Below are 20,799 nucleotides of genomic sequence, written 5' to 3' on the forward strand. Positions count from 1 at the left end.
CTTCACTGATTTTCTTTTTTTTTTTTTTTTTTTTTTTTTTTAACTTGATGGCCCTGAAAGATGTCTAGGTGATTTTCCCCCCGCACCCTCAAAATCGTAGGCTAAACCAGAGAAGCTGTCCAGGTAGAATTCTGCCTTGATGAGTATGAACATAGGGCGTTCATGCTCATATTAGACCCTGTGCTTTGGCTTTTCAGAGTGGAGGCTAAGGTTGCTCACTTAATTTGGATGGAGCATATTTCTGTGTGCTAATAAGATGAAATGATGAGAGATATGTGCCCTTCCTTTCCCATGGAAGGAAGAATCTTGATTTTGTCGTCACATAATTTCTGTCTGAAGCATGCTTAGTAAAATGTTTTTGTCTCAAATAAACGTATTATTCTTGGTGTGCATACGTTATCCCCTAATCCCTTCTTTCTTTTTGATAATGATATTTACAAGATTACTGTGTTTGTTCTTCCTAAAGGTCTGCAGTGGGTTCAGATTTCTGATTCTAAAGAAGCTTTTAGACTTCTAAAACTGGGGTTGAAACACCAGAGTATCGCAAGCACGAAGCTAAATACTTTCTCCAGCAGAAGGTGAGAAACTTTTTGAATAGCACTGGGCATAGGATGGTGTCTGGGAGGAAGGGGGAACTAAAATATGGATTGTGGCTTTTAGGAGGGGAAGAGGCTTTAACAGGGTCTAGATATCTAGGTTTGGCATCCTTTAGCACTGTGTGACCCAATGTTTTTAGTCAAAAGGATTCAATCCGTCAGTAAGATGAACCTGTACAAAAGCTAACAGATTTATCAAATACTGTCCTTCAAGCAAAAGCACTTAGCTTTATTCCATCTAAATGTCTGAGGAAAAAGCAAAATAAAGGCTACACCAGCATCTCTTTAAAAGTTTGTATCTGATAGAGTATATGCTGAGACAAGTTGACAGATTCAACAGTGTTTTGAACAGATGTTGTGGAGGCTAAAAATATTTTGAAGGTATTAGTCTACTTTATCTTCTCTGCTGATTTAAACTGTTCCTTTTAGTCACAGCATATTCACAGTTAAGATACTAAAAATTGAAGATTCAGGAGCCCCACAAGTCACCCGAGTCAATGAGTAAGTTCAGAGCAGAGACCCTCTCTTCTTTTGTGATGAAGTTGTCAGTTATCTTCTGTGTTGGTGTACTGGTACTGACTATATACCCAGTGCTTCCTGGTAGAAGCTCATGCACTTTCTACCCACTTCCCACTCCTTTTCCCCACTTTCTACAATCATGCAGTACTTGGCCCTCTATCTCCAGCCATCAGGTTGCAGTGCTGTTCTATATCTTGTCCCCTCTGTTCAGCACAAGGTTCTGTTAGCCTGCTATATACCTGAACTCGTCTAAGTCCTCAAAAGGAAGAGGATGGCGGGGGCGGGGAGGGGAAATAAGAAGTGTGTTGGGAAAAGATTTGTCAGGAAGTAATGTAAAATTTGATTGGGAAAGCAACACTGAAAAGAATGGAAGTGTTTGTGCAGATGAAGATCAAGAAATTCTTCCTCTAAAAACAGTGATCATTTTAAAAAGTGAATAATTTGTGCATGTTCTAAGGTAAATAAAGGGAGTTTTCCTTATCTGTTTTCAGATTGTCACTGTGTGATCTTGCTGGTTCAGAAAGATATGCCAAGACCCACAATGAAGGTCATAGATTGAAAGAGAGTGGAAATATAAACACCTCTCTTCTGATTCTAGGCAAGTGTATTAACGCACTCAAGAATTCTCAACAGTCAAAGTAAGTCCTTGTACGAATTGCAAACTGGTTGTGGCTTTTAGGTATTACCTACAATGTTTAAAATATGCAATGCTAATACTAAGTTTTTGGTGGAAATGATGTATAGACTTGTTGATCTACCAAAGTTATCTTAAACTTGCCTTGTTCTGCTCTTTAAATCATCAATTCTAATCTCCTTTAAGCATGCTATTGTATATTTTAGCAATTTAACTTTACTCCTCTGAGCTTGGTTTATCAAAAAATCAAATTTTGGAATAAGTTTAAACCCCCCTTTTCACCAGTGTCATAGTAAGTGTCAAATTTTTAGCCTTTTATTACTCCTTACGAACTAACTCAACTGTCTAATACTTCTAGTGTAACATTTTTTCATCAGCAGAACATTGCTGTGCTATCATAACTGTGCACCATTTGACAAAATTTGTCTGTTTTTTAATAAATACTGACATAACTTTTAACACTCTCCTCCTGATCCAGCTAACCATATGCAGACAAAAGAAAGCCTTCCTGCTATTTATGCCCTACCTTGGGGATCTAAATAAGAGTGAAATAATACAAGAAGCTAGTTGTCTAAAAAACAGTACAATATATAGTCACAGCTGGATATAACTGTCCAGGAACTGCTTTCTCCACATGTTCTCATTTGCAGCTCTATTTCTGTCCCAGAAGTTAAATGAACCCAGTCTGCTGATGGATGTGCTTTGCCAAATTCACTTACCCCGTAGCACTCTTCCTGACAGCCTGTTCAAAGTCTGTAACACCTTAAGATGAAGAAGCTTTGCTAGCGTGTGTTCCTGATTATGTTCTGTGAATTTACAGTCTGTCTTATTTTTCTGTTCTTTCCAGATAGGAAGGATGCATTAAAACTAGCGGCTGCTTAGAGGGCTGTTAATGTATTCAGAATGACTTCTTCTGATCCCAATAACTTGGAATTTTAAGAGATCATGCTTCAGAGCATTTCTTCTATATTGTTAAAGTGTTAATACATGCCCTTTGCAAGTTGAATAGGAAATAGAAACTTTCTTAAAATTATTTTGGACTACCAGTCCTGCAGCAAAGCTACTTATGAGCTGTCTATGTACTCTGGTAGGAGTGTCGCTGCCTTCCTGAGTTCTGTAGCACTGTCCATGTAACTGAATAGCTGTTATGTGTCCAAAATGCAGGCAACCTATTTGGTGGCAAGTGTGCGTTCAGTCATGTTTTAGGAATTCTCATAAAATTTCCTATAAGCATCAAAAACTACATCCCCAGCTGTTAAATTCAAGGGCACAAATTGTGATTTTTTTTTTTTTTTTTTTTTTTAGGAAGTGCCAAACTGCTGGGAGATTAGGAAGAAAGTTCTGAAAAGTATCTCCATGTGTTTGGTGTATGCTCATTTTCTTGCCTAGGCACTTGCTCTTGTCCATTCTCAGAGGCCGGATACCGAGTGAGAGAGATCTCTGATGATGTTGGATACTGCATGCCTAGAACTAGATATGTTCTCTTCATTAATGTGGAAGGGAAGAGAGAGGTTGGGGTATAGTTTGGTGTAGCATGAGGCTGTGTGACCTGCCCAAGGCTAAACGTTGAACACTTTCAGTTTAAGTGCTCCCATTGGTTATATTGCTATAGCCTATCTAAGATAATGGCTAAAGCCACAGTCACAACAGCCACATGGTCTCTCTACAAACAGCTGCATCTAGTCCAAAACAATTTTAATTTATTTAATGACTACTACTTTAATAAATATTTTTAAGTCTTCATGCTGGGTAGCTTTTACACTGACTGGAAATTATTAAACATCTGGTCATCTGTTCTTTTGTCTTTAAAGGTCGCAGCAGCACATACCCTTTCGGGAAAGTAAACTAACTCATTTCCTTCAAGGATTCTTCAGTGGAAAGGGGAGTGTATACATGATAGTAAACATAAGCCAATGTGCTTCAACGTATGATGAAACACTCCATGTGTTAAAGTTCTCGGCCATTGCACAAAAAGTAAGTGTGTTGCAGTTTATCTTGATCAGTACTTCTGATTTGCCTTTAAAGAGCAGGTTCCCTCTCTCCTAAGAATATGAATTTAGTGACTGGGTTTTTCTGTCTCATGTTGCAATCGTATTTTCTGATTGCTCCTAGTCAGGCTTTATTTCCTTGTAAAGCTTTTAAAAAGGCTTTGTTGGGACATATATTTCCTATTAAAAATCCGTAATTCCCATAAAATATCCAGCCTGACAAGACACTTGCTATATTTGGAAGAAATTCCATGAGATCTGGGTGAATTTTTCTTCTGTAGTCATAGCATGCTCTCACCTAGTAGCAAGTCTAGCTGCCCCATATACTACTGCTATCTTAATGTGGAATATTGCTCACCTGAGGTATGTAGGTTGAGCACCAAAGAGAATTTGAAAGGTTGTCTTTATGTCCTCAGGAGCTTCAGTGGGAAGGTGGAGGTTAAGCAGAATGAGTAGGAGTAAGTGCAGGGATAGAACCCTGGTGGAGTTGGAAGACAAAAGTATTGGGGATCAGTGCTGCAGCCTTAATGGAAACCATGGAAAACTTCTGTTGACAGTTAAATATGTTCAAAGGACAAGAGATCCAGGCCATTACAATGTGGGCTCATCTAAATGGGTTAAGTACAACACTAAAACAAACAGAATTTGTTGGATGGCATTTGTGTAATGCAACTAGAAACTCAAAGTATAGGAAATACAGAAATCTGAAGGTGCATGAGGTGGCAACCCTCTTGTACGTTGTCAAGCTAGTGAAACTTGGTGTTCCTGCAATCAAAAGAAGGGTTAGACTCTAAAGTGACTCCTTTATACTCTAGCTGGAAACCAGTTGAAGTAGTGACTCTGAACAGATGATAGACTGGGGGAGTACTGTGCTCAGGAGACCTATAGGGAAGTGCAGCGGGTATATCTTGGAAGTGCCAGTAGAGGATTAAAAAATACTGAAGACTTTATTCTTTGTTTTCTGGGTAGGTTTTAGCTATGGACACATCTGTTTTTGTCCAAGATCAGTCATTTGACCAGAAATCAACAACATCATCACTACTTAGTCACATTAAAATGCCAATTTCAAGGAAAAGAGTTACTGTCCTATGGGACAGGAGCTTAGAAGATGTGATTGAAGATGATAATGAGATGGAGGAACAGCATATGTCAGGAGAAGAAGCAGTGCAGAAACATGAAGATAATAAAGTTATTATGGGAAAAAAAGAGTACATGGTATGTGCCAGGGGTATGTTAAGAATTAGCGTAGCATGGAGTCTTGAAGCAAGGTATTATTCTGGTTTTCCCCCCTCTCACCTTTTTTTCTGATCACCCTTATTTTATCTAAATCCAGCATTAAGAACTAAAAGTGGGATTACTCATGATGTGATGATGCCTGTTGTGGGAAAACTCTATAATGTGTCTGAATATAGACCAAGCAGTAAGAATTGCAGATCTGGCTTTCTCTCCTTTTGGTAGCCTGTGGTCAATGCACAGCAAGTATTACCTGCTTTTAGCAATACAGAAGACTGTTTCTCTGTATTCTGTGTACAAGAAAATGCTGAAAACTGTTCCTTAAGGAACAGCAAATTTAGTCACTTCTAGGGAAGATGAGGAGGGAACTGAGGACTAGAAACTCTTTTGTGGAGGTTTCATTAATATTGTCCCAAAAATGAGCACCTGGAAAACAAGAGCCAAATCCTGTGGAGCTTAAGCCTGTTTAAGACAACTTCAAGAATTCTTGTAATAAAATGGATGTTCTTTACAAATGCCTGCTCTGTGCAAACTTATAAACTGCTGTGTTTAGTACCAAAGAGATCTTCTGATCTACTCATAAATCTTCCTGTTTATGAATAAGCTAATAAAAGAACTGGAAGAAATTTTGTCAGGTGGAAGGGTAAAGTGGTGTTGTAGTGTTTGAGGAATGAGAAAAATCTCACTTATGGGAAACCATGTCGTTATGAAAAACTTAATACTAATGGTAATTCTAGATGCTGCTGAATCTCATAGAAGAGTTGAAGAACAAACTTATTGCTGAAAAGAAGAATAAGTTACTGCTGGAACTAAAGATTCGTGAAGAGGTGATGCAGGAATTTGCCCAATATTTTGCTGAGCAGGAAATATATTTCAAGTAAGTTAGCTTTAAGTGGTTTTTAAAGTTAATGATTAAAAAAAATTAAATTCCATTCATTTATTTCTTAAATCTGTCTCTTGGCTATAAGAGACCACACTCTTCTGCTAGACTTACTGCCTCTGTTAATAGATCAGTTTCTGTTTGGACTATGAGTTCAGGAAAAATACTGTGTAGGAAAGGCTTTGATTTGGGGCACATAGGGTGTGTGTGTGTGTAATCTGTCAGCAGTGTTCCTGTAGAGCTCTCCCTAACAGAAGAGCTTTGATAGGATGTCTGTAGAAAGAGTGACACTTGCAAATTCTTTGGTTACTGCAGTCTTAGTGATACTTCAGATGGGTATTCTGGCTCAAGAAGCTTAGAAAAAATGCTTGTAGTCAAGTGTTAGCCATATCTGTGTATATATGTCTCCCCCTCATTCTTCAGGAGTGTGCGTACTCTGGTGTAGCAACACCATTTTGTGTATTGTTTTATTGTGCCAAAATAAAGAAAAAAACATCTTTGTTTATAGGCAGCTGTACTAATAACTTTGTAGCAGCTCATACTAGCTAGCTTTTATCTGACTTATTTTCCCTACTATAGTGAGTTCCTTTCTTATGAACGAGAACGGCTTCAAGAAGATTCTGACAGACGCCTGGAAATCTTCAAGGAACTTGTAAATGGTGATCTTGAAGACATGGATGAAGAAAATGAACTAAAGGATAAGCCTTGCAGTGAACAAGCTGGACCTCTGGTATTATGCCCCTGATAACATCCCTTTCACTAACTACCTGTTATGGTGATGGTACGTCTCAAGAATTAGAAGAATGGTTTCAAGGAATTGCATGCTGCCTAACTGTATCCTCAGCAAGATATATTTATCATGTTCAATAGGAGTAGTTGCTGTGCCTCGGATATGCATTTAGGAATCTGGGGTTTTCTGCATTTCTGCAACACAAAGTGAGAATTACTGTGTACAAAGAAACTGGGGGAAAAGCTGCAATTATGCTATAAACTGTTGCATTGAGTGCCTGTTTAAGGTATTTGAAGCTGACTTCTAAGACCCCATATATGGATGGTACTGGAGTGGTCCCAGAGACTTCTTTCCTCTTAAGGCTATTGTGGCTACAACTGAAGCAATGATAATTGTATATACACTTAAGCATAACTAAACTCTGAAGTTGAGGCTGGTTCTTGTGAGTTTCGAACCCTTTGTTTTTAAAAAAACAAGGAGGAAAGAAAGTCAGTGTTTTAAGTACAGCTTAATTTGATAAGTTACCACAAACTTATTTGACCTCACAAACTTTTACTGATATTTGAAAATTTCAGATGTATTCCTTCTAAAACTGTTTGCTTGCTGTGTTCATTCAGTGTTCTCATCGGGTAAAAATGCTAGCTTTTATATTAAATTTGGAGGGGATGCTTTTGTGGTGGTATAAAAGGGAATGTGATGGTGGGCCATTAAATGCTTTAAAAATAAAGTAGCTGTTACTTGATGCTGGAGAATTCTGTGTGAAGGTAGAGAGAAACTGGCAATCAAATTGCCTGTGAACCTACAAGATGGCTTTGAAGTCAGAATTAACTGTACTTAGATGTTTGAGTACATAACGTTCTTTGAAATTTTCAGTAGAAATAATGGATATTGTGTAACTATTTGCTACTTCTAAATGGATATAAATTATCTTTCAGGATGGAGAACATGGCATAAGGCCAGGCACCTACATTGATCTTGAGGATGTTATTGATTCTCTGCAGAATGATGTCGTTGATACCAAAAAGCAGGCGGAAGAAACATACAGATACATTGTGTCTCTGGAGGACCCACAGGAAGCTATAGGTTGGCTTGAAAAGCGACTGGGAAAAACTAGCACTGAACTAACTCAGACCAAAGAAAAGCTGACAGAGAAAACCAATGAACTAATCAAAATTGAAGAACAGCTGACACAGAAAACCAAAGGTGAGCTGGGTGTGTGTGTGATGTGAAAGAAAAAAGAAATGACACTGTAAAATAGAAATAATCCAGTTGAGCAGGATTTTGGAACCAAATCGTATGTTACCTCTATAGGTGGTAATCAATTGTTTTGTGTATGTTTGGGTTGAACAATTCCACAGGCCTTGATTATTTCATTTTTAAGACAAAACTTAGAACTGTCAGTTGAAGACTTCTGAATTGTGGGGGTAACATGTCAACATTATTTATTCTTGATTTCATGGTTATATTGTGATCCCAGCACTTCACATTTTGCTGATGCAGTGTTTTCAGGTATTCTGTGGAACATTCATAGATAAAAGTATCAATACCTCATAATATGATTTCAGCAGAAGTCTCTTGACATGATCTATATTTTATACGGGTTACAGGGCCCAATTCTGTTCAAAAAAACCTGAACTTTTGAAATGTGTCCTGTAAGTAGAAGCCAACACAAAAATAAATGAGTCTATTCAAAAGCTACTAAAGTACCAGAAGATCTGGAAAAATGGATTACTGAGTAAACTATGTAATAGCCACTTATTTGATGCAGGCTTCTCTTCCTGTTACAGACTTTGAAATGCAGATGATTAAATCGGATGAGGCTGCTGAGCAGCTTAAAGAAGCAACTGAGGTAACTTTCTCAAAAAAAACTTGTGCAAAATTACTTGCTTTAGTACAAAATTTCAGTAGCTTAAAATGCTATTGTAGTATGTTTCTAGCTTTTTTTATATCAAGCTTAGCTTAACTGATCTTGCTTCTAAATGCATTGTATAGTTCAAGAATTTAGCATTGACTGAACTACTTTCTTTTCTAAGAAAATGAATACGCAGAATAAAAGGATTCAAGAACTAATGGACATCGCAGAGCAAAAAGATGATGCTATCACGAGACTGCAAGATTTGATATCCTGTTTAGAAGAAACCATAAAAGACTATGTAAGTCTTAGACATCTCAATTTTCTGTTTACAAAAAAATTAAATCTGTGCTTATAACGGACTTGACTATTTTGGAAAATTGAAATTTTCTGTAAGTAATTGCTACTTTCTTGAAATGGTAGCAGGCGAAGTTGGCATTACAACTGAAGTTACGGCAAAATGTGTGCAGAGGTGTGTGTGGAAAATAGGATTTCTGGAAGCAGTGATCTGGAGTTACTATTGGAGGACTGTCGATGAGACTATGAAGAGCCACTCTAAAGAAAAAAACAACACTCAAACTGGGAGGACTCCAGCTGTGGGAAGAGAGGGATTATGTCACTGTCTTTTTTATTTTTGCCTGAATGGAAGAGGAAGGAAAGGAGGTTTTGCTGCAGCAAAAGCTCAAATTTAATTGAAGTTAGAAGTTAGTGTGAGAAGGACAGTGGTTGTGTAAATTGGCAACAAAAATCAGTGTGTCCCACCTACTACCATGATGCACACAAACTTTCTAAGGCAGAGCAATAATATGAATGTATTGAGCAGAGTTTGATCTAAGAGTGGATGGCCAGGGTATCTCTGCTTTTGATGCGATCAATAAAATTTGCAGCTGGCTAGTCTGCTGCTGGCTGCTGAATGCCAAAAGGCTGGCTTGGCTACATGTACACAGGTTAAAAAAAAAAAAAATCAAAACATGCGGTTAGGTGTTTTTTTGAGCCTGATGCCCTGTAACCTGAAATGTAGTTCTGAGAACATTTTAAGTTAAACTTAGGCAGCGCTCTGATCCATTTTTCTCTTCCACTGTGAACTTAAAGCTTTGACCATACTTAATCTTCTATTCCCTCTCTGCCTCTGAGCAACTTAGCTTTTCAATAGTATTAATGCTCAGAGTGGTAACAGTTGTGATGACTGCTTCCTATCACTGCTCCTTCCAAGAGACAGGCTCTAGCTCTGTCCAGCGTTTCTATGAGACTGTGTGGGATGAAACTTAAAATGTGACAACAAACCTCAAGTCTGTTCTATAGATCATTGTTTCTTTTAATGAATTACTTAGATGAGTGATTGGTCCTTGGCAACCGGCATGGCTTGCCACTTGTGTCATCTTGTGAGTAAAGAAACTTTATTCTTGGTCAAATACATAGTCTAAAGTATGTATGACAGAACTGACTAGGCTTTCAAATTGCATCAGATCTTTCATGATAAAAATGATCTGTGGCTTTGCTGAAGGTGGTTAAGACTCCCAGCTCTACCAACTATGACAAGAAAGTGATGAACTTGTAGAGCTGACCATTGGCCCTTTGAGCAAATCATGGATTTCCTCAACTCTTTTGACACTGGATACTTCAGGTGGTAAACTCCTTTTGCATTTCGTAGTTTCCTAGTCTCTTGCTCTACTTTCTGTACAGTGCAAAGCATTGTGCTTATTACTGTCTGAAGGTGTACCTGCTTTTTGTTTAAGCAACTGATCTGTAACTGACTTGTTCTTCTGACAACCCATATACAGGTTACCCAGATAGATTTGTAAAAATATTTGCATCTAAAAGATTACTAAGCCTATTAAGTGCTCACTTTGTAAAACTTCAAAGTAATTTATCTTATTTTAACACAGGACAACACTGTAACTACCATTAAAAGAAAATTGGCAGAAAAGAACTCTAATGAACTGATTGAAAGCAGCCAATTCAAGGATTGTGAGGAGACTCTATTGAAAGTGGGAAGAAAACGTTGCTCTGAAAGTAAGCCTATTGTGGAAAAAGTCAAACCCTGAAACATGAACTAGCACAATAACAGTTTTTGCAGGTTTGATAAACATTTAGCAGTGGAACAATAGTTAGGTTTTCGTATAATACAAGCCTTAGTCTGACATTAACAATGAAATGCTCACCTAAATCAAGTTGATGAGAATCACTTCAGAATTTTGGATTTGGAAAGTTTAGTAGAGATACTCTATTTCTTTCTAATAGAGCTTTAGATCTCAGGAAATGGGGGAAATTACTTGTGATGAAGGCACTTTGGGAGAGAATGGTGGGAACTAGGATGGGGGCTCATCTGTAAATATATTTTCAGATCTGTGTGCAAAGGAAAAAATAATTGAAGATATGCGGATGACATTAGAAGAACAAGAACAGACTCATATTAAACAAGATCAAGTGATTGAAACCAAATTAGAAGAGACCAACAGATTAGTTTGGGGTAATCTCTCCATGGAAAGGGAGCAAGGAGACAAAATTGTTTTGGATGTATTGTGATAGCTGCTTTAAATCTCTGTTTTGATTTGCTGAGTGTTATTTAGGCATTAATTTTATATAGTACATAACAAACTTCTAACAGTTAAAGGCTTCTGTTGTCCCTCTGTGGTCATGGCTGATAAATCCAAGTAACTTTAGTAGAAGGATGTGAATGTGGTCAAATATGCATTTAAGACGATGTTATATAACCTCATTTTGTGTGCTGACTAGAACTGGAAGCATGGAAGCAGAGATATAGAGAGCTGGATAACCAGAGCAATAGTGACTGGCAGCAAAAGATGAGCAAAACCACAGAAAAAAACATAGATGAAAATGAGGAATTAATAAAGCTGCGAAAAGAACTGAAGGTAAAACATGGTGATGTAATTCATACTTAGGTTTAAAGCCATAACTTTCATTTAGGAGTCTAAATTTTTTTTGTGTTGCTATCTTCAAGAACTAGGGCACAATGTGGCAAGTTCTGGTAAAGGAAACCTCCTCTAAAAACTGCCGTGCATCAGTGCAGCAAAGTCTGGATGTGGTGTCTTTGTAATATACAGCATCACTGATGCTCCATAATGGAGTGCACCCTTCACTATGTTATGCTACCATGGACGGTGCTTCTCTAGCTGGGCTCCTCTTAAAATTGTCTTGAACAGATGTCAAGAGTTGGATTGTTTCAAGCCTTTTTCCCGTCAGTTGCTTGGGCAAATAAATCAGACTGTTTAAAGATCTTGTGCTTGCTGTGTGACCTGTAAGTCCTTCCTGTTAGACTAAGGATTTACCTCTTAATTCTCCTTGGATTAGAAAGTAGACTTTTTTCTCAAGCAGCTTTTCAGGTCCTATGTGGGAGAATGTCTGACAAGAGGTTTGATTGTGGCAGAGAAGGAGGCAAAGTTGCTGTGATTGAAGCGACATTCTTAGTTACACACTCTCTCTGTTTACCATTCAAATTTTGCTGCATTTTTTGCCTTTCAGTCTTGAAGTAGGTTTTTTAACATGTTCTGCAAGTATAAAAGATTGGGAATTTGTAAGTAAAAAGGGTCTTTTTGCCATTACCTTTGGTGTAACTTTAATAGTGTTTGTGACCTACCCAGAGCATTTTTTAGAGGGAAAAAAGTCTGTTCCCTGAAGATGTGCCAGTCCGAATAATAAGTTCTGAGAACTGCTGAACAATTTTTTTAACTGGAAAGGAACAAATGAGAATATAATACTTGCACTTGGGAATATGCTGGAGTAAAACTGTGCTAGTATTTCTGTTATCTTTTTGAAATTAATGAGTTTAATGGTAATCTGGATTTTAAGACTTCTTTTTTTTGTTGCTTAATCTCTGCCTATGGCTTTATTTCTGGTTCCACTAAAATAGGAAAGTGAGACAAAGTATCAAACTGATAAAAAGAATTGGCTGGAGGAAAAAATGAGACTCATGAGTGAAGTGAAAGAAGCTGAGAGCCATCACAACAGAGAAATGAGAAAATTTGCGGATGACAGAGAACGTTATGTAGAGCAGCAAGCAGAAATTGTAAGTGACTGGAGGTCTCGTCAGAGTCCTCTAGCATAAGTCGTTAGTACAGAGCAGATCTCGTGTCAAGTGTTAACAGTGTGGGTGCTTGAGGGGAGCTGGCCTTTGTCAAAGTCCCCTCATTTATCACATGACAAAGCCTACATGAGATCATCTCAATGTGAAAGGGAAGAATAGGAGTGTCACAAAATGAAAAAGCGTAATACGTAATGGAAGTTAGTGTGCCTGTTCCTTTCTATCCTATCACCACCACCACCTTCTTCAAAATTCATCTTGTGTGTAAAACACCAATAATTAACCTATGCTTAAATGAATTGCTACTTAATGAAGCTAAGAAAACATACTTTGAAAAACAAGATTTGTTGCTTGGCTTTTCTGAAAAAAAAAAAGGGGGGGGGGGGGGGGAGAAGCCTATGAGGCTTTAGAAGGAGGAGAAGAAGCAAGCAGTAGTTGACAAAAAAAGCCTCTTTCCAGATCTTTCCAGTAAAAATACTTGGTCAAAATGCTAGTGGTTTTGCTCCCATACCACTTTCAAAGTAGAGTGACTGATAGTTAATAACAAGGTGGATACCTTGCCTGGTCACTGGGCTGTATCAAGGTTGTAATTTCTTAAGCATATGAAATTATTGTATGAATCTGTGCAATCTAAAACTGTACTTGCATCTAGAAGTAGTTAGCAATGACCTTCTGGACCTGCAATCAGTACAGGGGGATGTTAGGAGCTTGGGACTACTTTCACTTTGTCTGTGACTTTGCTTGCCTGAGACTTTCCAGTAATAAAATCAGTAAGTGGGCAAGCAGGAGTGGTGGTTCTTGACAAAAATTCTCTTCACAAACAGTATAAATATAGATACAGTTTTTTCTCATTTGAAGCATGGTTTGCTTTTGTATATTTGTAGTGAAACTAGTTCTGTGTGAGCTTTTTAAGATCTACATAGGCTCTCAAGTCTACTGAGGCCATAAAATAGTACTGACTATGCCAAACTAAGCTGTCAGAACAGTTCAGATGGTTTGTAGAAGTGGTGTTCAATTCTAACCTATTTTTTCCCCCATTCAGGAAAGACTTGCTGCACAGCTGGTAGAAAAGGACAACAATCTTCAAAAGTGGCGTGAAGAAAGAAATAAATTAATAGAAGCTTTGGAAGTACAGCTCAAGACTTTGGCTTCTATCACCATACAAAAAGATAAAGAAATAGCAGAACTGAAATAAGCTGCAGTAAATGATTCAGGAAAGGTCCTCTCTCATTCTTTCTGTTGTTTCTGTGGGATTTTTTTTTTCAGTTGTTTTTGTGATTTTTCTTTTGTTATTCACTAACTCTGCAAAACACTATGTTTTGGCTCTATTCCAAACATATTGAAATTGTTTGCAGCTAATACAAAAAAAAAAAAGCTTTATGCTTTTCTGAAACTGAATTTGTAACAGTAACTGAAGTTTCAAAAAACTTAGTAGTTCAAATAAACACTCAAGTCTATTTGATCATTTGATTGCAATTTGATTAGACTGGAAATCTGAAACAACTATCACATCAGCTGCCTTTTGCACAGAACCAAGAACTTCACAAACAATGGGAGGTGAAATTTATAACCCTACATAAGTAGATTAAAATAAAAATTTTGCATTGCATCTTCCCAGGCTGTTGTATGACCTTTCTTGGCTTTAAGTAGAGGCCACTCATACATGAAGTTGTTGGCTTTTTGTTGGACAGCTGGCTGTTTGAGCCTGCAATTCTAAAACTGGTGCTACTGAGTAATTGTAATGATGCTCATGCACATGTTAATTTCTTTTGCCAATCCTGCAATTTGTGGCAATTTTTGCTATGTTTATTAGGATGAGGGAACTGATACAGAAGAACTAAGAAAACAGCTGGCTGAGAAAGATGACTTTATAAAGGAATTGAAACAAGGCGTTAACCATAAAAGTCTTCAGTCTTTGGCAGAAGTACCTTTACCTGAAGGACAAGATAAAATAGATCAGTCTGTAAACAAAGAGGTATGTTTGTTATATTTATAGAAAGTATGTACTAATGATATGTTGTTAGTAACATCTTTGTTTTGTTGTTTTCTCAGTATATATTTCAGCAATGTGGGGAATCTCCCAAAAGTTACTTTCTGTAGTTCTTCGTACTTTAACTATATCATTAATTCTGAGTTCTTGTTTATTCTTCTCTCTCCCTCTTTCAAGTTCCCTCTCAGAAAAAGAAGTACTCTAGTTAAGAGAATACCACCTCTCTATACACTATAAAACTTCTGTACCTGAGGGAAAAACTAGTTAACTAATCCAGATTCTAGAGATTTGAAGACATAATATTTGTGATGTCACCTCTGTTTGGTTATGTCAGTGCTAAGGGGATTTCAGCTCAGACAACTTTCCTGATACCACCTATAGTGTGGTAGTAGAGATGGTTCTGTAATTAGAGCTGCCAGCCCGTATGGGGTTCACAAGAACAGAACGGTATCTTGCATCTTACTTAAAAACAAAACAATATTTGAAGTTTACACAAAGAAAAGATCGACTTTGCATATTTCCTGAACAAAAATTGAAAGGCTTGCACCTGTACTGAGCCTTCTGATTCTGACCAAATCCCTGTGTGCTACGTGAGCAGTATTCAGTGAGGTAGTTTTCCTCCCAAACTGAATTAATGCTCCGTGACTCCATTGCTAACTAGTAATGAAGAGAGCTGAACATGGATTTCCTAGCAGACCCTCCCCTGGCTGCTAGAAGATGCGATTCTCCTCTTGTGGCAGAACTGGACTGAATGATGAAATGCATCTCTTCATCTCTCTCCTGTCTACTGCCAAATAAGACTGGCCAGTTTCTTGCTACTTCATCAATTCAGCTGGTGCCGTATAGATAAAGCTTGTGATGTATGAGGGAGTAGAGAGGAGCTCTCAGAATGGTTATTGCTTTATACAGCTTTGTAATGGCAGCTAAGAGAGCACCATAAAGTTAGTTATTTTTGCTATAAAATTAGTTACAGAGAAGAATTGTTGTGAACAGTTGGTGCTGAAGTATTTACCTCAAGCCAGTAGCCACAGTACTTGATGTTATGAATAAGGAGAGGCTACTACCAGGATTATCATGTGATAAACTGTTATGGTGTGAAGTGAATGGGGTAGAGTTTTGGGGGGAAGTCAAATAATTCTCAGGAAAGATATAGTGGAGATAAAGAAGAAAATCTAAGGTGATCAAGACGATGTGTGTCTCCTGCCTTGTGAGGAGAGGCTAAGAAGCTGGCACTGTGATTAGGAGAGGTTAAGGCCACCAGAGGGTTGTGGGGCTGAGGTTTACAAAATCATGGTTGCGGTGGGTAAACAGAAGGCAGAACTGTCCTTGTTAAAATCCTGCAAGAACTGGGCAGCACTTCGTGAAACTAATAGGAAATAATTTTAAGACAGCTAAAATAACATATTCCTATATGAAGCAGCTAGTAATTTTCTGGAGGTGGTGGAAACAGTTACTGTCAGCAGGGATTAGAAAAATTTTGTAGTAGAAATCCATCAATATATTTTTAAATGGATACTCTGAGGGTTAGACAGTGGTGTAGACTCTGACAATTGTAATGCACAGCTAAGAATGCTGGGAGAGTATGGAGAGGACAGATGACAAGGTGACCAGGATCACTATCTTATCCTTAAATAGCATCTCCCTTTGCCACTCTTGGGGCAGAATATTGAACTAGACGGACTGTTGGTGAGACCCAGCAGGGCACATCTCATGATGGCATCGTGAGTAGAGGTTACTGCCTTAAACTTGTGTTGTCTCTCAGCCCAGGTGTTCATTAGCTGTCTGCACTTGAGCTTTTATATTGTAGCTTTAGAAAAATCAAAATATTTTGAGGTTTACAGTTTAGCATAATCTCTTCTCGTTCTAAATATTTACAGTTTATAGAAAAACAAAGCAGGACTAATCCTATACTTTGTCAAGTATTTCAGTTAGATATGACGCAGTTAAAGGGAATTATTCATTATCTCAGTGTCCTGGCAGTGCCTCTTCATTAAGTGAGGTTGGTACAAAACTGAAATTTAAAAATTTTATGCAGTTGTATGGGTTTTGCTAAATGCAGAATAGGGAAGAAAATGTATCCTGTTGTCTGAATAATTCTAAAGTTTTATTCTGCAAATACCTTTCTTGGCGATCAGATCACCTCATTTTAGTGGCTTTTGGTAGAAATAAAAGATGTATAACATAATCATGTGAATAGCTATATCTGACTTCAGCTGCATGCTCTTGAAATCCTACCTCTCACCAATGCTTATGAAGTGGCTGATTATTAGATAAGTCACTTGAAACAAATATATAAACCCTTTTAAATGGATGAGCAGTAGCAGGGCAAATTGGATTTGCTTTCTTCCACTACAGGATTCTTGTGTGTAGCTGTGTTAGCTAATGACACTAGCCATTCCTGTGTAACTTTTTGATGGCTAACTCTCATGAAATAGCAGTTATAAAGAAAAATGTTTCTATTAGCCGACTCCATTCTTGGGAATGCAGTGGTGCTTGTATTCTTACTCAGAATCCCAGCAGAGCCTGTTGCAGAATGTGACTATCTCTGGGCTTTCCATGAGCTTTGATCACTTTCCTTTTTGAGAGGAGGAGAGTGCCCTTCGAGAAGCCACAGCAGCTGCTCTGTTTGGGACCCCACCAGCAGCAGTAGTAGCAGCCACCTGCAGTTTCTAAGCACCAACCACCCCAGCAGCCTGTCTTTCAGGTTTCATTCAAACAGCTGCTGAATCCATTCCTGTATGCTAGCCAGCAGCTGAACTGCTGCCACAGAGATGCAGGAGCTGGGAGGACCACAGCTCTCACTTGCTGGTTTTGCTAAGAAAAACAGGTTGGGTGGATGGTGGAAGGTAAGTGCTGCTGAGGAAGAAGAATTGTCAAACTGATTTTTCCATCCCACCCTCACTGTGCAGTTCTTGCAGTTTGGCTGTAAGCAGGTACAAGACAAGGTTTTCAGCTTGTGGGCTGCAGGCTGCCTTAATGCCTGCTCTTCCTCCAGAGAACAGGTAGTGATGTAGAAGCCTCTCATAGGTTGAATTTGGCTTGTAGCTTGCTAGTTGGACCTTGTTACTTACACAACTTCTCTGGTGTAGAAGGGGAAGGGAAAATTCCTTAAAGATAGGCTAGAGAAAGGTTATACTTTTCTCTCAAAAGCTGCTATCACTGCCTAGCTCCTAAGGAGCAGCAGAGTTAAGATGAAAGTCATGTCCATTCTACTACTGCTACTTGTGAAAACTGTGACTGTCTCTGCCCTTGAGCAAAATGACTTGGAAACAAAGTATCAGGCTGAGTTCAAGTTCTGTCACTGTAGATAGAAACGTTAACTTTTTAAAATGTAACAAAAAAGTTTTAGAAAGTAAGGGTTAAACTCTGCTATGGTTGAAGTAGATTCCTTCAATTAGAAGTGTTCTGAAAGTGAAAGCTGGGAAATGGAATGCTTACTTTGCAATCCATTGGGGAAAGATGTGTATTATGGGTTTTTTAACTCAGTTATTTTAAAACTTGTGTTCTTAAAATTTCCATGTATTTGCAGGAGCATTCAGAAATTGTCCTTGACTCTTCAGAAGTGTCCACAGAAAGTGGAAATACTAGTCGGTTCCCAAAACCAGAGATGGAAATTCAGTTCACACCTCTGGAACCCGATAAGATGGAGGTGAAACACCAGGGCAGCACCTTACCAGCTACAGTTAAAGTGCTCAAGCCAAGAAAGAAAAGGACAAGTGAAGAGAGGGATGAGGTATGACCTAGACCAACTGACAAAATGTGTTGTGTAGTCTTTCAATTTATTACTCTGATCATTTGTTAAAATCCTATCCTTTTGATTCTCACTGAGATCCTAAGGATATATACAGAGAATATTTAAACCTCTTTCCCCCCCACCCCCCACCCCCTGCCAAGGTGTGGATCTCTGGCCTATGTTGAATAAAGTCATAGATTTCAATTTATCCAGACTCTGGACGCTTGTCCCTGATATGTACTTCCTCTTCACCTTTTACATTTCTCTCTCCTTGCTCTTACTATTTGCTTCTGTCTGTAGCTGTGATCTGCAGGATTAGAGACCAGTTCAATAGAACTGCTTCTTTTGGTTTAAGCAATCATTGGTATCAACTATAACCTCTTCTAATAGGCAATTAAAAGTTAAGCCTCTGGGCTTAATCATTGCATTTCAGAGTTTCAAGACCACTTCCTTTGACTTTTTGTCCAGTCTGTGTTTTCTTTGATCTTTTTGTATTTAAAGGGAATATACAGAACTAATTGCACGAGCACCTGAACCTCCCTGTTTTCTGTAGAACTTAATTCCTCTTTAATTCCTTCAGTTGTGCTAGGTTATATGTGCCAGCGTTCTTAGTGTGCTGTGGTGTTTATGTGCGAGACTAAGGCTTCACAGCAGTTCAGGGTGGTAAAAATCTTCACTGCTCCTACTTGAACCGCACATTTCTTTCCTCTGACTTTTATCAACATTAGCATGAACAGAGCTATTTCTAAGACACAAAGACTATGAAACCCTAATACCTCATTGTGGTGGTACTTACTTGTAATCCTACTTGTGGGGCTTATGAATCTCTGTACTTCTAAGGACTTCTGAAGCTGACAGGTGAGTATAGGGAGATGACCTGTGGGTCATTTGCATAAGTGGCAAGTGATCACTCTGAGTTTGTCTCAGCTGGAGAGTGAAGTGTCTGATGGTTTTCTAGCATTCTCATTCAAGTGTTCTCAAGTGATGTTTTTTTAATCTCTTAGTAAAATAGTTAAGAGAAACGGTCACTTCAGTGATTAGTGTTCAACAGTACTTCAATAAACTCATTTTGTTAAACTTGGATTGCAAAAGTAACTGTTAAAAGTTGTGTAAGTTAATTCATCTGGAATTGAACGCTTCATTCTGGAATAATGTCCAGATTTGATTTAAACTTCCTATGTCTTGAACCAATTTTCTTTGAGAGGAGTATTCTCTTAGGCTGCTGGAAAAGTAAGTGTAAAAATAACCATCCTTCTGAAGGCACTGGAAAAGTACTGAACCTTATCTACAGATGAATATATTTCATCTAACATAGTTATCCATGTTTTGAGAAGACTGTTTTACCAATCCATTTATAAATCCTTTCATAGCGTAGATGTTCATATCCTGATGGGATAACATTTAGCTAAGTAATTTTTCAATAACATGGAACTAATTTTAGAAGTATCTTATTGCTGTTTTATTCACCTGAATGTTACTCTTAAATCACAGAATCATCTAGGTTGGAAAGGACCTTGAAGATCATCTAGTCCAACCGTTAACCTAGCACTGGCAGATCCCAACTACACCATATCCCCCAGCGCTATGTCGACCCTACTCTTAAACACCTCCAGGGATGGGGACTCCACCACTTCCCTGGGCAGCCCATTCCAACGCCCAACAACCCGTTCTGGAAAGAAATACTTCCTAATATCCAGTCTAAACCTTCCCTGGTGCAACTTGAGGCCATTACCTCTTGTCCTATCACTTATTACTTGGTTAAAGAGACTCATCCCCAGCTCTCTGCACCCTCCTTTCAGGTAGTTGTAGAGGGCGATGAGGTCTCCCCTCAGCCTCCTCTTCTCCAAACTAAACAACCCCAGTTCCCTCAGCCGTTTCTCGTACGACATGTGCTCCAGACCCTTCACCAGCTTCGTTGCCCTTCTCTGGACATACTCGAATAATTCAATGTCCTTTTTGTAGTGAGGGGCCCAAAACTGAACACAGTAATCGAGGTGCGGCCTTACCAGTGCCAAGTACAGGGGCAAGATCACTTCCCTGGCCCTGCTGGCCACGCTATTTCTGATACAAGCCAGGATACCATTGGCCTTCTTGGCCACCTGGGCACACTGCTGGCTCATGTTTATCCGGCTGTCAATCAACACCCCCAGGTCCCTCTCTGACTGGCAGCTCTCCAGCCACTCCTCCCCAAGCCTGTAGCGTTGCTGGGGGTTGTTGTGACCCAAGTGCAGCACCCGGCATTTGGCCTTATTGAAGCTCATACAGTTGGCCTTAGCCCATCGCTCCAGCCTGTCCAGATCTCTCTGCAGAGCCTCCCTACCCTCGAGCAGATCAACACTCCCACCCAACTTGGTGTCATCTGCAGACTTACTGAGGGTGCACTCGATCCCCTCGTCTAGATCATCAATAAAGATCTTAAACAGTAGTGGCCCCAAAACCGAGCCCTGGGGGACACCACTCGTGACCAGCCACCAAGTGGATTTAACTCCATGCACCACAACTCTTTGGGCCTGGCCATCCAGCCAGTTTTTTACCCAGCAAAGCGTGTGCGACCATCCAAGCCTCGAGCAGCCAATTTCACCAGGAGAATGCTGTGGGAAAC

At 38.9% G+C, this 20,799-nt stretch overlaps 1 protein-coding gene across 1 annotated transcript in view; it reads left to right on the forward strand.

Moving 5' to 3' along the window:
- LOC141938487 (kinesin-like protein KIF20B) overlaps positions 1-20,799 on the forward strand; it is a 35,561-nt gene that overhangs the window by 7,591 nt on the left and 7,171 nt on the right. The window contains exons 8-24 of the mRNA XM_074857344.1: positions 467-578; positions 1,026-1,097; positions 1,607-1,753; positions 3,561-3,723; positions 4,707-4,952; positions 5,708-5,847; positions 6,430-6,580; positions 7,516-7,783; positions 8,368-8,429; positions 8,614-8,733; positions 10,319-10,445; positions 10,777-10,902; positions 11,169-11,305; positions 12,304-12,459; positions 13,517-13,693; positions 14,288-14,449; positions 17,994-18,197. Of these exons, the coding sequence (XP_074713445.1) occupies positions 467-578; positions 1,026-1,097; positions 1,607-1,753; positions 3,561-3,723; positions 4,707-4,952; positions 5,708-5,847; positions 6,430-6,580; positions 7,516-7,783; positions 8,368-8,429; positions 8,614-8,733; positions 10,319-10,445; positions 10,777-10,902; positions 11,169-11,305; positions 12,304-12,459; positions 13,517-13,669 (2,180 nt within the window). The 3' untranslated portion in view covers positions 13,670-13,693; positions 14,288-14,449; positions 17,994-18,197. The remainder of the gene's footprint in view (positions 1-466; positions 579-1,025; positions 1,098-1,606; positions 1,754-3,560; positions 3,724-4,706; positions 4,953-5,707; positions 5,848-6,429; positions 6,581-7,515; positions 7,784-8,367; positions 8,430-8,613; positions 8,734-10,318; positions 10,446-10,776; positions 10,903-11,168; positions 11,306-12,303; positions 12,460-13,516; positions 13,694-14,287; positions 14,450-17,993; positions 18,198-20,799) is intronic.

Source organism: Strix uralensis, unplaced genomic scaffold (genome assembly GCF_047716275.1).
Source record: "Strix uralensis isolate ZFMK-TIS-50842 unplaced genomic scaffold, bStrUra1 scaffold_88, whole genome shotgun sequence".
Taxonomy (NCBI): Eukaryota; Metazoa; Chordata; class Aves; order Strigiformes; family Strigidae; genus Strix; species Strix uralensis.